We start from the raw sequence: 14772 nt of genomic DNA, 5'->3' as shown, positions 1-14772 counted from the left end.
AGCTATTTGGTAAAGCACCTCTGTAGAGATTGGCAACATTTTTTACAAAGGAGTGGTAAAAATATAAGCAGCAGAGGCCAGGATCACTTTACTTCACTCCCTAGTATGACTCAACTTCCCATGATTCCACTCACTGTACAACAAGTAGACTATAAAGTTGATTTAGCCATCATGGTGTCACCCAATCTGGTGTCGAGGCCTAAAGTTTGGCATTTGGCCGTCATTATCCTGGTTTCGGAACCATTCCAGGTCCCTGCCAGCAATTGGTGGGGTTAGGGGTGACCCGCCTCTGATTGGTTGGTCACAAGGTGGTCAGCCTTAAAGCATGCGCTGCTTTACCATCTGCTTTACTGGAAATGTGAGCATCATTTACAAAATAAGCATCTGTATAGCACCTTTCTAATCATTTTGACTACTCACATTACATCCACATTCAGACATCATTCATTCAGGAGGAATCTTAAGTTGGAGGAGACGTATCTTTCACACACTGAAGCCAGGAGCAAACTGGGGTTCATTGTGTTTTCGACATGTGGACTTGTCTGTTTCTATCTCCAGGCTCAAGCTGAGATAAACCCGACTGCATCGTCTGGTGTGTTTTCTTAGGCTCGACAAAGCTCCAGAGCCACGGGCTGACTAGTACCAACTATGACCAGTAAAACTGACCTTTACGTGCTGAATTTGTGGAATACCCCATTAACAAATTCACAGATAGGATGATGCATACTGTATGTTAACAATATTTAACTTACTCATGTTGACATGCATGAACAAAACGTGGAAAAGTGAATTTTAATGCTGAGAGTTTGTAATACATGTTACATGAAGGATACCATTTAAGGAGGAAAAACGAGCAATGAGGGGTGGACTGTGCTGGACTGTGCTGGACTGTGCTGGACTGGTGATGTGAGACACCTTTTAAATGAACGGCTGCAGGAGTGGTTAGCACTGTTGCCTCACAGCAACAAGAAGAAGGTTCCACTTAGATTGTGCCACAATGAAGCTTAGTGAGCAAGATAGCTTATCTGCTTTTTTATTTCTGTTAGAGTCTAGCTCAGGTAAGCCGATATACATGTAGTGGCGTAAATGAGTACATGTGAGCACCGTATTACACTTTGCAGCAATTGATAGATATGCTTTAACTGACTTTATTTTCGAAGTGGGAGAGTTTTAACAATACTAGCAACCTCTGCGAAGCAGCTGGAGCAACTGTTCAGCAGCACATCGAAGCATTTTAGACACAGATATTCACATGAATTCCCGCTCCCTGTATCTGATGATGTTCACACTCACGACCTTTCGTCTTTGAGGAATAGGATAACACTCAATAGATGTACGGTGCATACATTGTGTCGACTATTGACAACATCACTCTCTGAACTTGTACAAGAGCAAGCCACTAATACATCGCATGTATTAGTGGGTATTCTGGCGTTCACTGAAACATAATGAAAATCAAACGTCACCAAAAACGATCAAAAGATTTGAGTTACATAGAACTGTATATTGTAATAAGTGTCTACGTTTTCAACTAAAATACTAACAATAGAAATAAATTAATCGGGGATATATCACATAATGCCTAAGCATCCATCCAGTAATTAAGTTTTCTTAAATGAATAGTACAAAAAACTAAACAAAAAGCTACGCTATGTCACATACGCTATGTCAAGAACTACAGTACATGCATCATGTGATGAAAATCAAATATTGATTGTAAACTGCTACAGCTAAAATAAACCGAATGTACCACTAATAACACATGCAGTCTTGTTCTATTTGTCTGCCCTCGGTTTCAGTTCTGTTAATTATTAATCCATGAATTATTAAGTGTGTTTTATGAGGGTGCTTTGAACAAACCCAAGCATGGAATGCATTCGAATCTGAAGTATTTCGGTGGGTTGTGGGAATGCAATCGCCTACAATCTACTCTGCGTCAGATTATATGTAGTATAATATTCAATATAAAAATCTGTCCTTCTATCACTTCGGGTGCTAATACTGCATCTTTTTTCTGTTTCTCTATTTTTGGAGTCATCTATAAATCAGGCCAGAGCGCTGTAGTCTCTAAAAGGTTTAACACCAGACACTTCTCAGAGGGGCCGCAGTGAACAGGTTTACATTGCAGCCAAAGGCACAATTATTAGCACTATTTCACCCTCACGGCTCACTGCGTTTCTAATCATTCGACTTGAAAAGACCTAATTAAAAGTAATCCCTTCACTTGACAGGTACTTACTAACAATAAAAATGTGCAAAAACCTTTTTGAATGTTTTAGGTTTACCTTATAAGAATCTGTGTGCTCTTATGAGGGTGTGACTGGCTCTGGCTTAGATGCAACGGTGATGGCAGCCTTACCCAAACACAATGCGCATGTTTCAGCAGATTTGTAACGCACTATGGATTAAAATGACCAAAAAAAAAATAAAAAAGCATTTTTCCTATGGAGGATTACATGAAAATAAATATGGAGGCCAACATTACAATAGATGGTGCTGAAGTGTGAGGCTAAAAGTGGAATCGGTTTAGGAGACGACGCAGCCCGTGTCCTTCTGAGGCTTCAAATCAGGCTCCTTCACTGGTTTCACTTCCTCCTCCTTGGGTTTGGCCTGCAGTTAAAGGAACAATAACACAAACATGAAACAGCACACACTCAAAACTGTAAATTATTAATCAGGATTCCTTCAGAAACAAGATTTCGTCAGGTGTTCCGATCATCCAGTCTATTTTGGCGTTAACTTTGGAGGTGAGTCGCAGCACCTTGTCATTTTTGGCTCCCTTGGTCAGGTCAAAGGTGGCGTAAACTTCGGCGGTGCACTGCTCACTGAGAGGCGGCAGCTCAAAGGGGATTGGTTCAGCCAGGCCATAACTCGCCTTCAGCTCCAGCTGGGGTGCCTCAGCTGGGACCTTGTGGAAGTATCTGTGAAAGTTGTGACGTGAGAGGGGACGACTCAGGAAAAACGTTGCGTTTAAGAGTAGATGTTGAATCTATTTGATCGCTGCCGCTTGGTTCAATGTGTATATTCATACATACATGTGTGTTCTTCACTAAAACGTAACGGTTTGACATTGATGTTTCCTCACACAGTCTCCATGTGTGCACGTGTGACTCACATGAAGCCATTTTCCCTCTGGCACTTCTCCAGTGTGTTTTTAATGAGGCCGCCCAGTTTGAGGAAGAACAGCTGCTCTGACGGTTTGGCCGTGGTGCCCGGGCCTTTGGTCTGACGATACTCTTTACACAGCGCCTCGGCACGGGAGTAACCTAAACAGAGAAGCCTTCGTGTTAATACAAAGGAAGTCCAGGCAGTAAAGCAGGAAGAATGTGAGTCTTCATTTCATGATGAAATGCGTCGAATAAGACTTGCAGCAAAGCACCGGAAACACCTGCGTCGTGACTTCTATACTAGCAATTCATTATGCCTACGTACGCACTTTCAACTATAACCTTTATACTCTCTGCTCCTTTCTAAACAGCAATCGGATGCATGCTGTATATCCCTCTCAACTGCAGTTCAGTTCGGAGCTCACAAGCAGACCGACGCTGCCTTAGAGACTCCTCCTTCTCGGATTGGTTGTTTTCATTCAGGTGCGGTGACTGCAAACCGCTACTTTAAAGTCAACTCAAAAAAACTAAATAAATGTACAAAAAAAACAAACTAGAATTTTGTGTGTGTAGGTTGGAGGTAACTTGATGAAAAAAAAAAAAATATATATATATATATATATATATAGTTTAATACACTAATGGAGCCGGAAGTGCATCAAAAGTTGAAACAAACCAACCAAAATCAAATCTATACATACACTTCTCTGCCTCCTGGAGAGACCTTATAGCCTCACCACACTTGTCACTCGCCAGCAGTGTCTGTCCATGATAGCAGTACGCCTGCAAACACAATTAGTGAACATCCGTCATTTTCCTTCCGTCTTTGTAAAGAAGAATGAGTTGCATCCAGACCAAACATGCTTGGTGACATAAGTTGAAAGGACTGAGGGATGTGCATTTACTTACATAAGCCATGTAAAAATGCTGCTTCAGCTGAAGATACTTCCTCCATTTGCTGCTGCACTCTGGCTCCAAGGTGTTCATTGTGTGGTCTGCAGACAGAAATACTTTCATATCATTACCATGGATGTTACATGGGGCCTGAGCCTGCCTGTCAATAGTTTGGATTTTTTTTCAAGTGGGGTTGTATGGAGTACCTTCTGCTGTCCCTCATCCACAGCAGTGCATTGCTCTGTAGCCACGGCAGGACTCCTAGCATTCCTGCTGAGCTCCTGCTTAGCTGGGGTGTGCTGACTGCCATCTACTGTAGGTAATACACTGACTATGAGCAAGTACATCATACAGCCCCACTTCAAAAAAAACTCAGCCTGTGGAGGGTTCTTTTTTTTTTTTAAGCCCCCAAAATGCCTAAAAGTGAATTTCCTGTCTGTTAAGTGCAAATAAGGTCAAAATATATGTGACCATTTCATTCCGGGTTAAGGTCCCAGGTGAGTGTGTCCCCACTCCAGAGAAAGCCTGCGCTCTGTGCCAATGTTCCAAACAACATGTTTGGATCCATTTTTGAGGTATTTTACACAAAACTAACATCAACTAATCAAAGAAAAATAACTGTCGAACTTTGCTGCTACCAAAATGACTACTGTAGGACATTTACTGTAGGACATTTACTGTAGGACATTTACTGTAGGACATTTTCAAAATCGCAAGTGCCAAAACACTGACCAGCTTTTTGATAGAAGTTTGCCGTCTCAAATGCCAGCGCTGCAATAAGTGTGGCATTGTGCTTCAGTTCAATCGCTCTGGCAATTGTCACTGTAAAAAAGAGAAATAGGTGGTTAAGAACTAACATATGGATACAAATGAATACAATTCTGTTATCATTAGGTTTTATTACTGATTGATTATATATTCTTTAAAAGGCATCAGTCTTGACCTGTAATATTTTATATTTTATATATATATACTGGGTTTTTTGAGTTTTTCCTTCCCGAAGAAGGAGGGTCATAAAGGGCAGGTGATGCCTCGGACTGATCCATCGGACTGATCCACTGGCCTCATCGACTGCTGGACTCTTTATTAGATTGTTTGTTCGCTTACACTTGTTTATTTCAGTGAACTTTGTAAAGCACTATGAGACACTCTGTTGTGATATTGGGCTATACAAATAAAATTGAATTGAATTGAATTGAATTGAATTGAATTGAATATTGTCAAATGTCAAAACAAGCCTCTTTGAGAGAGACACTGGTAATAGGATATACTTCCTATATTATACAACATCATCCAACATCATCTACTTCACCTTCTTGTGCCTCTGCTTGGCACTGGATGATGTATGCATCAATCACTCTGGGCTCCAGATCTCGGCCCTTTTCGGCTGGGGTGATGAGACGAGGGATGTGGACCTCCTGTAGCAAACATGCCAGATTTATTACTTTGTTATTAATCTGTGCATTTCTTTGCTTTTGCTTTGTGTTTAGAGACCGAATAAATCTGACTGAGGCTTGTGTGGAGCAGGGGGAGGTAAAGGAAAAAGAAGTTCTTCACAGCATTGTGCATTTTACACTGGTCTGACACTGTGGGCTCCCCCCCTCAGACATCATCAGACAGCAGCAACCACCCTAGCACCCAAAGTAACACCGTTCCTCTCAATGTTGTCATGGGGTCGCTTTATTAGCCGTAGGCTATATTTGTTGACATTTTGGCAAATTATCTTTATCTTTATTATCTATATACCTTCAAAAGTATGCTGAACTATCGGTTTGTAATATATCCATGGATGTACAGACAACTATCATTTGATTACTTTGATACTTAGAAGTGTAACAATCGTCAGACAAGTGACAAGACGTGTCTTTTTGTATGATTTCATAGTGAATTACGGATGTTTTTTCATGGTTTTTCAATGATGTCTTCTGGGAGTGTAAGGCACACTGAATGTAAGAATATATGCATTATGTCTGTGTGGTAGGATTTGGACCAGTCCCTTTCACTTCCCAGAATCTCTTCTTCTGCATCACACCTGTCCCTCCGCGCCATGTTTAGAGGGCAAGATGGATTCAATAAAATATCAGGAAATCCTGGGAGAAAATGCCGCCTGTGAGGAAGCTGAAGCTGTGGCTTCCAGCAGGACAATGATCCCAAGCACACCTCAAAGTCCAAGAAGGCTTGGCTTCAGCATTGGAAAATACTTGAGGCCATCACAGTTGTCTGACTTGAATCCTATATAAAATCTCTGGTGGGATTTGAAGAGGGCAGTCGCAGCGGGCAAACCCAAGACTATTAGAGAGCTGGAGGCTGTGGCCCATGAGGAATGTGCTAAGATTCCTCAGGAACGCTGTCAGAAACTGGTGTCTGGCTGTGCATCACATTTGCAGCAGGTCAGAACCTGTATAATTTTGAGACTGCAGTTCATTAAAAGTAGTACTTTGTGTTAGAATTGGAGGAACCACCTGTGATATTTTTGTTGTGTTGAGCTATTTCAATTGTTCTTGTTTGAGTTGTTCATTGAACAAAGCTGAAATTTTAGGACGTTTCCCAAAACACCTAATTTGCAATGGGGGTTGAATAATTTTAGGTGCATACCACAGGAATAAAAAATATCAGAAAGACTAGTAAAAAGACGAGTAAAACTGGGGGTGAACTACAATCACAGTACCAACACATTGATGTCCTCCAGCTCTAGAATAAGTTGGGTAGAAGACTTCTCTCTAAATGCACCTCACCTTGAGGTTTTTGAATATACCAGCGGCAACTTTCAGGCTCCGGTGAACATCTTTCGCTTCAGCCTCTGTTATGCTATTGAGTAGACAAACATGACAGTAACAAATATTTAGTGCAGTGTAAAAGCTATGCACAATTTAAAATTAAAATCAAGGATTCATTAATAGTGGGTGATTTTACATAAATCAATACAGACAAAAAGACTCTTACTTTTCTTTCCCTGCTAATCTTGAGGCAAACTTGGTGTACCAGAGGGCTACATTGAAGGCCATGGAGACCAGTTCAAAGACTGCATCCTGCTGGGCACTGGGAGGAGAGCATAGAGAGACGGTGGGTAATACAGACTGGTAATAAGCACACAAGGCAACAATGCTAAGATCCACAAATGAGTAAATATAACACACAACTCACTGTAGCTGTAGGTTTTGCAACGACTATGATCAGAAAGCCTGTGTGTGTCCTTTAAGTCTTTCTAGTAAAAATGTAACATGCGGTTTTGTGTAGTCATCATTGCTATGAGGATCTTCACACAGGATTAGACCCAATGAGACGCTTATCTGTGTGTTGCGATGTTTTTCAAGTTTTAAGAGATCAGTTCTATCCAGAATTCCACATTCAGTATTCCTTAATACTTCCGGAAAGCACTTTAGCTTACCTCAGCCCTCCTTAAAACTGCAATCCATCCACTTTAAAGCACCATGCAACCATGAAAACTAGACAAAAGGCTTCCACTAAAAATGAGACGGAAAGCATTCAGTTTGTATTTTTTTTTTTTACCTTGGTGTGTTTCCTTGTATGGTGTCAGTCCATTTGAAGTTCTGGATGAACCTCATCTTGTTCTCTTGTGTAGTTCCGTCCAAGGATGAGATAAAGCCTATTGTATCATGAGCCAATATTTAAAAAACAAAACAAAACAAAAAAAAAAGACGAGGAAGCTGCGAGTTAGGTGCGAGGCAAAATTAAAAACGTTCATGCAATGTTAGAAGACAAACAAAGAGAACCATTATTTACAATAATTAACAATACAACGTAAGTAGGGAATTAGTTCAATCAGTGTTTTCACGGGCAATGCCATGCCAAGAACATGCTCATTAACCATACAAATGGGAAGTACAAGCATAACCTCCTGAACTTTAATTTTAACATCTGGTTTTTTCCCCCTTCGTTCTCATAAAAGGTAGGAAATGATCCTAATCCACTCTTGTCCAACTGTTTGATCCAACTCTGATGTAACACTGAGTGAAATATCCAAACTGAAGACTTACTTTATACACTTGAGGGTTACAGCTGCACCGGAAACATACCTTGTAGGAGGGAGAAGTATGCATCTGTGGCATTTTTCAAGATCTCGGGGTTGCAGGTGACATCAGTGAACATCTCCAGCAGTCTCGTCCTGGTGGTCCTCAGGTCGCTTAGGTGTCACAGAAATAACAAATCAATCGAGGCTCTGAAAATATGCTGATCATTGACATCCTGTAATGCAAAGAGGTATCTGTGGTAAAATGACAGTAACAGTAGCGTGCTACAGGACGTTACTTCTTCATAAGAACAGAGGGCTGTACTATAAAAGCCAGTTCAACAGAGCCAGGCTTCCTTTGCACAAGCTGGCTCGACAGACCCTAAACTGTCAGTCAGAGATAATGGGTATCGCTGTCTGCGTTTTTTAAATGTCATTTGACTCTTCTTCCCCACAAAGTCGATTAACGTCTTCCTCTATCAAGCTTGAAAAAAGCAGGAGCAGTAGATGGCGCGCCGCCTTCTTCAGTAAACAGCTGCAGGTCGTTATTACGGAGATAGATGAGGAATATGAAAACTGCCGTTGCAAATGAGGCAAGAGAGGAACGCTGCAGAATAAGTGGACGTATTTATTTACCCTCTCCCCCTCAGTGCTCTTGTTTATGTCCATCATACAGGCTGCACATTGCAGAGCTCTTATTTTATGTTTTTCTAATATCACAGTAGATTTAAACATACTTAAAGTGCACTTAGGTCTGGCTCTGTCTCACAATGTAAGAGACGTAGAAAACAGGGGTAGTTTTTGACCAAATAAAAATGAAATTAATCTTATTATCTGTGATAAATACAAATATGGACCAATACATTTTCTAGCAGTGTAAAAGGGACTTTGTAGCTATTCAGGAACAAACATACAAATCTGATCCACAGCTGTCTGCAGCTCCTTAGTGTGAGAATGATCAGCTGTGGACCATTCATCGGCGTGATTACAGTGTTTTGGAGTATGAAGTTGAGGTCAGACATACTTGCATATCTTATTGGCAGCGGGGCTCCCTGCCACTCCATAGAAATTGAAGGACACGGTCGCTGTTGCCTTCAGTGGGTTTCTGTGAAACCAGTGTGCCATGCTGTGGACGAGGACACACCTAAAGTGGCTGGAAAACAACACAGTATGACAAGCAGTTCATGAATGACTTATTTCTCTGACACAAGCTCGTTCTGGATACGGCGGAATGGGTGACCTGTCAAATCTCAATTATGTTTTAGTGAAGACTTTGTTCAGCAGGCTGCATTAGTTAGCCAGTGTGTCATCTTGGCTAGCGTCATTTTATCGATACCAGCTAGCCTCGTTAGCCCTCTCACGGGGCTCTCTTTGCCACTTCTCCACGTTACCCTGCTGGAAAAATGATGTAAAGCCTCTGACATTTGACTTTGGGCTGCTATTAATGGTGGTTTTAATAATTATTTGTACGTATGCTGTTGACAAAAGTCCATTACGTAAGCTACGGAGAGCAGTAGCTGACAGCTAACACTGGCTACATCTAGAAACGTAAACGTGATAATAGAAGCGGCGTGATAACTGACGTACCATATACACAAAGAAATGGATTTAAGCCTTTTAAATACAGTATAAGTTTGAGTGTTTACCTGTCGTATCGGTGTTGTAGGTTTGAGGTATGGAAAGTCTGACACTAGCAAAAACTTACTTCCGGAAATAAACAGAGTAGAAGCTGACCAATGAAAGCACGCGGTTCAGTCACCTGACGCATCCGGGAAATGCCTCAGGTCTCCAATCGGCTCCTGTTCTGTTTGGTGTTTAATAGGTCAAATGGCTTTCAAGGTACTATGATGGCATGTTTTACAGCTGCTGTCAGATCAGTTACTGTAGCTGCTTATCTTGACAATGCTAATCCCTCAGGCAAAACACTAAAACAATGCTTTCAAGCATACTTCAGGTAAGTTTGTTGGGCTCAGTTCATAAGCAGCTGCTGACTAATTATTTCCTTAAAAAGAACTGCTGAAAACAGACAGCTGAAAAACTGGCATACAGAATCGTACACTCGCTTGTAAACAGGCTTGACATTGTGTATGTTCGGGTTACCTGCTGTGTAGTGGCCCAAAACCTAAGGGTTGGGACTGGAATTAACCTGTGTACCCACTGAACGCTCTTTGTACACCAAATTATAGTTATTTCCAGGAAAACTAAGAATGTACAGTAACATATCTGTTCACCGCCACTTGTTTTTTTATCCACGATTAGACAACAATGAACAATGAAAATTCTGCATTTTATTTTTTGGCAAACATAAGGTGAACAATGAACAGCTGTTTCAAGTGATTATCAGAAAGAAACAGAATACCAAGCAAAAAAAAAAAAAAAAGGGTTGTATTTTCAATTACTGTACATGTCACCGAATAAGGAATCATCAAACAACACACGTGCGCGCGCACACACACACACATATACACACACATCAGAGAAAGTCGTCTTTACAAAGTACATCTTCGTGTATTAGAACGTCTTCGCCACGTTCGTTAAGAATCGATTGTGCTTTTCAACATAAAATAGAAGATCATTGATTTCATTATCACATTCATTTCATATTTCTTGACCAGGAATCTCCGTGACAGACAGCGAGGTGCACCAATGTCAGGTTAAACCACTTATCTGGAGCTGCTGTCACGTGTTACAGGGAAGGTGCCACAGGTACGCAATCAGGTTACCTGCTCGCTTCAGTGTGTGAAAGAATAGTCTCCTCCGACTTAGATTGTAAAAGAGCTTTGAGCAGTTGTAGTAATGACTAGAAAGGCATTTACCATCTTAAAATTAAGATTTTTGTGAATCAACATTCTCATGCAATGTCCCCCTCAACATCTTCTGAATAAAGACAGTATTTATCAGGAGAGCTACAAGTCCCCAGCAGTGGCAAATGCATAGAAGTACTACTCAATAACAATGTTATCAGTGCACATTTAAAATCTTTTAAAACATGTTTTACGCACAGGGGAACAATCAAATGCACTTTTGGTCAGTTTTAAGGCAATAACAGCATCAATAGGCTTGTGCTCAGTTTCTCATAGTTTTACACTGTATAAAACTTCAGCTAAAGAGGGATTTTTTTTTTTTTTTTTTTTTTTTTTTAAAGGTTCACTACGTGTGACAGCAATTGAATAAATGCCAGAAAAAGAACATCTGTCTCCTGTTATTATATCCAAAAATCCTGACAAAGCAGGTGCGATGGAGATGCAGAATAGATATAGATGATCCCGTGGTGTGCTGAACAAAAACACCAAGACTCCAACAGTCACTTTTTTCCCCCCCACCAGAGAGCAAATATACAGTCACAACCGAAGGACAAAAATCTATATCAAGCTGGCTCTTGTTTTTGCAACCTGGGATCAATCCAGCGGCGAGCAGGAGACTGATAAAGCAAGTGGTGTCAGTTGACTTCACCTCAAAGAGAAAACCCTGGTTATAAACAGACATAAAGTGAAAGTTACATTCACTAACACAAATCCCATTATGTGCATGATGTCATTTTTGGTAGTTAAAGTCAACAGTCGTCTTCACAGAAACACTTTCTGTGTAAAGCAGAGGCTTTTCCCAGATATTTACGATTGTCCCACACATTTTGTTTAAACCTACACATCTGTACATTACATGTGCCCTTCTGTCGTTGCACCCAAAATCGTACCATAAGAAGCACGTTAAAAAACACTGCAACTGAATGGTTTATAAGAGCAGTGCTACAACGAAAACATCCTGTGAGGTGTTCTTAGTCAGTGGAATGCATTTGTAAATAAAACTGCAAATCAGTATGTGTTTGTATGCACAATCTGAAATAGTTCACCATCACTCCCCACCGCTGAGCATCTAATCTAATCTAAATCTAATCTGATGTGAGACACCCAGAGATGAACAAAGCTGGTGACATGAAATCGAACTTATCGAACTGCATTACACACAACACAAATATTAAAAAAAAAGTCTTTGGCAACTGTGCAGCTTTGGTAATTAATTAAAAATAAGTGATTCGAAAACGAGCTGAAGTGTAGCCGTGTGACGCAACGCGCAAGAACTGATTTGGTTGCATTTCTCAGACGACCTCGCTGGAAGACGACGTCAACGCGCTGAAAAGTGAAAAAGCAACGCGCTGCACCCTCTAAATCCCTGACAGGTCGTGTATGAATGGCACATCTGCAGAATACCAATGAACGCACCACTCAGAGAAAGGTTACAGTTCAAAGACGTTTGGCGTAGCAGTTGCATAGCATATGATCTCGGACATCTCCCCATCCACCGTTCTTCATGTGTGCCTTGTGCTCCACTGCTTCTGCACCGTTAAATACAAGAGATGGAGGGAAAAAGCCGTCCTTGACCGTTTGGAGGCCCTCCTCGACCTTCTGCGAGGCCCACTCTGGCCTGCAGTTTTCCTTCTGGTGGAGGCCACAGTCTCCCGTGTGGAGAACCCTGGAGCCCTGTGCCACAAGCACTTTGAGGGGCTTTGATATGCAGGCTCCCGAGAGATGCTGCAGAGTCCAGTCCCAGTTGTAGTCGTCATAGGTGCAGAATTCATTGTTACAGCCCATCAGTTTGTAGTACACCTCCCTGGAGATGGCCATGCCTATATTGTGTTTAGTGGACATCCACCCAGTGGTCAACACTTTGCTGGACAATCTGGTAAAATCAGTCAGGCCGTTGTGGTTACCCAAAGCTAGCATGTCACAATCCGGGCAGCTGGTCTTTCTGTACGCGACCATTAATTTATAGTAGTGGAAAAAGTCAGGTAAGATGTAGTTGTCCTCTTCCAGAAAAATGACAAAGCCACTGTAGCCCTGCATCACCTGCACTCGCTCCCACACAAAGTGCAATTTCCACCACCAGTGGTGTTTGGTCTGAGTGATGAAGGCCTCCCTGTAGTGTCCGTAGGAATCAGGGTGTTCTGCGTTGATGCATCCTGTTTTCAGAGCGTTGTCCTTGGATGTGTCTCGAGGGCAGTCTCGTGGATCCTGCCCAGGAAACTCATTGGGATACAGCTGAGTGCTGAAAGGGAAATAAATCTGCAGTACTTTGCAGAATGTTATCCCTTGCACAATGGCATTTATTTCCTCTGAAAAATAGTCATGGCTGAATATGAGGAGGAAGCTGTGGACCTCAGCAGCTTCGGCCAGCGACTTGATCAGCAGCCTGAGGTATTCGGGCCTGTTGTGGACCTGCACCACCAGCACCAGATGAGGCTCCCCGGGAAACTTATCCGCATTGTGAACACACTGTCTGTAATTGGCATTGTAAACGGACTCGGTCAACTCTGGCAGCGAACCAAAGCCGAACTTCACCATGTCGCCAGGACGCGCGCCCTGGTTTCCATTAGCCGCGTTGGAAGTTCCACTCGCGTCGTCATCGGAAACCAATAACACGCGCGTCGAGACCAGAAGAGTCGCGACCACGAAGAAAACACCCACAACCGTGAGCAGATTCTTCTTGAGCAGCCGGAGCCTCATTTTTCTCAAGAGTAGAAGCGGAGCGGAACACGGCGGAGGTGGCTTACGTTCGCCTACAGTCGCGCGTCTTCATTGTAAACTCTTTGGCGAAACTCTTTTAAGGGAAAGAGTCGCGTCGCTCGTCCTCAAACCAAATGTCATGAGTGACTACTCCTGCTGCCGTCCTCTGGCTGGATCCTCTCTCCACACGAAAACCGTGACATATGCCGGACAGCCGCTTGTTTTTGCCACCTGTAGAGGAAACCGAACAAAAGCGAACGACTTAGTGTGCGTAATATTAAAAAAAGAAAAAAAAAAAGTATGCGTCAATTCAGTGTGAAGGAAAGACAGCTGGCCGGTGTTAAAGTTCATTTTTCTTACCCCAAACAAGGTCATGTGTCAACACGCTCACACCAGGAAGAGGCTGATGGGACTGTGGTACATCTTAGTGCAACTCATTGACTGCTGACGTGTACAATCCAGCCACCGTGAGGCGCAGGGGGCGTTCACTGAACTCGTGCTCAGGGGATCATTGTCCTACCTATAGTTGTGCAACATGACAGGGAGAGCAGAAACGCAGGCACCAGGGGGAATGGTGAGATCGGCGAGGACGTCTCTCATACTCGTGCATCCTCACTGCGATGACAGTTGTTTTTATTCATCTGCAGCATCATGGTGTGGAAGTGATTAAAGACTGCGCGAGTGGATTTGTAGTTTTGGCCACGGCTGCACAATAAAATGTATGAAAAGCATTTGTGTTTTGTTACAGGAACTGGAATTGACTTTGGTGACTCAGTGGGGAAGAAGTACCCTATATATATATATGTGTGTATATATATATAATTATGATAACCTCAAGTGTTTTTATTCATCTTTATTCATGAAAAACAAGATTTGAACTTTATTTTTTTTTTCAACCTATATTTTATAAAGATAAATTTACATGTCCAGTAGTTGAAATATAGCTAGTCATGAATCATAATTTCCTCCCAATATAAAATCATTACTTGGAAATTTTAGCAACTGCATGACTCCTTAGATGTTACTTGATGTCACCATATTTTTCTAATCTGCAGGGTCTCTTTTTCTAGAAGGTTTGAACAGAAACAAAAGAGCAACTTGGTGTTTCTGGCTGTCTGTCGACCATCTTGGTTTCACTCTTTTTTTTTTTCCACTTCCAATGGCTTCCCCCTGGGTAGCAGTGTATGAGATGATGCAGTAGCTTCCACTGTAGTGGCTGATGTGCAACTATCAAAACTCATGCATATACAAGAAAACTGCTTTTTGAATAGCTGCACACTGTAGTGACCTCTATGCATGA

General features: G+C 41.9%; 2 protein-coding genes across 2 annotated transcripts; both read right to left on the bottom strand.

Moving 5' to 3' along the window:
• Positions 1-1017: 1017 nt before the first annotated feature.
• On the bottom strand, positions 1018-9690 carry brox (BRO1 domain and CAAX motif containing). The gene is made up of 13 exons (XM_070849697.1): positions 9618-9690; positions 8996-9115; positions 8039-8145; positions 7512-7608; positions 6945-7040; positions 6737-6809; positions 5314-5419; positions 4734-4823; positions 4017-4102; positions 3809-3890; positions 3116-3266; positions 2762-2921; positions 1018-2610 (listed from the first exon to the last, which is right to left on the bottom strand). Exons 2-13 carry the CDS (start codon positions 9094-9096, stop codon positions 2527-2529), a joined length of 1233 nt encoding a protein of 410 aa, XP_070705798.1. The 5' UTR covers positions 9097-9115; positions 9618-9690; the 3' UTR covers positions 1018-2526.
• Positions 9691-11862: 2172 nt separating this feature from the next.
• Positions 11863-13914, bottom strand: LOC139217925 (alpha-1,6-mannosyl-glycoprotein 2-beta-N-acetylglucosaminyltransferase). Its single transcript, XM_070849428.1, has 2 exons — positions 13833-13914; positions 11863-13703 (listed from the first exon to the last, which is right to left on the bottom strand). Exon 2 carries the CDS (start codon positions 13470-13472, stop codon positions 12213-12215), a length of 1260 nt encoding a protein of 419 aa, XP_070705529.1. The 5' UTR covers positions 13473-13703; positions 13833-13914; the 3' UTR covers positions 11863-12212.
• Between the last annotated feature and the right edge of the window lie 858 nt (positions 13915-14772).

Source organism: Pempheris klunzingeri, chromosome 18 (genome assembly GCF_042242105.1).
Source record: "Pempheris klunzingeri isolate RE-2024b chromosome 18, fPemKlu1.hap1, whole genome shotgun sequence".
In the NCBI taxonomy this organism is placed as follows: Eukaryota; Metazoa; Chordata; class Actinopteri; order Acropomatiformes; family Pempheridae; genus Pempheris; species Pempheris klunzingeri.
Note: the sequence above shows the minus strand (reverse complement) of the source record. Positions and strands in the feature narration are given on the sequence as shown.

What these genes read in the sequence shown, in the direction of transcription:
- brox (XM_070849697.1), bottom strand. Translation starts at nt 9,096, where the DNA reads ATGGCACACTGGTTTCACAGAAACCCACTGAAGGCAACAGCGACCGTG. An exon ending in GCTGCCAATAAGATATGCAA is followed by an intron (nt 8,146 to 8,995) that starts GTATGTCTGACC and finishes GTGACACCTAAG; the next exon opens with CGACCTGAGGACCACCAGGA. An exon ending in AAACTTCTATCAAAAAGCTG is followed by an intron (nt 4,103 to 4,733) that starts GTCAGTGTTTTG and finishes TTCTGTCTGCAG; the next exon opens with ACCACACAATGAACACCTTG.
- LOC139217925 (XM_070849428.1), bottom strand. Translation starts at nt 13,472, where the DNA reads ATGAGGCTCCGGCTGCTCAAGAAGAATCTGCTCACGGTTGTGGGTGTT.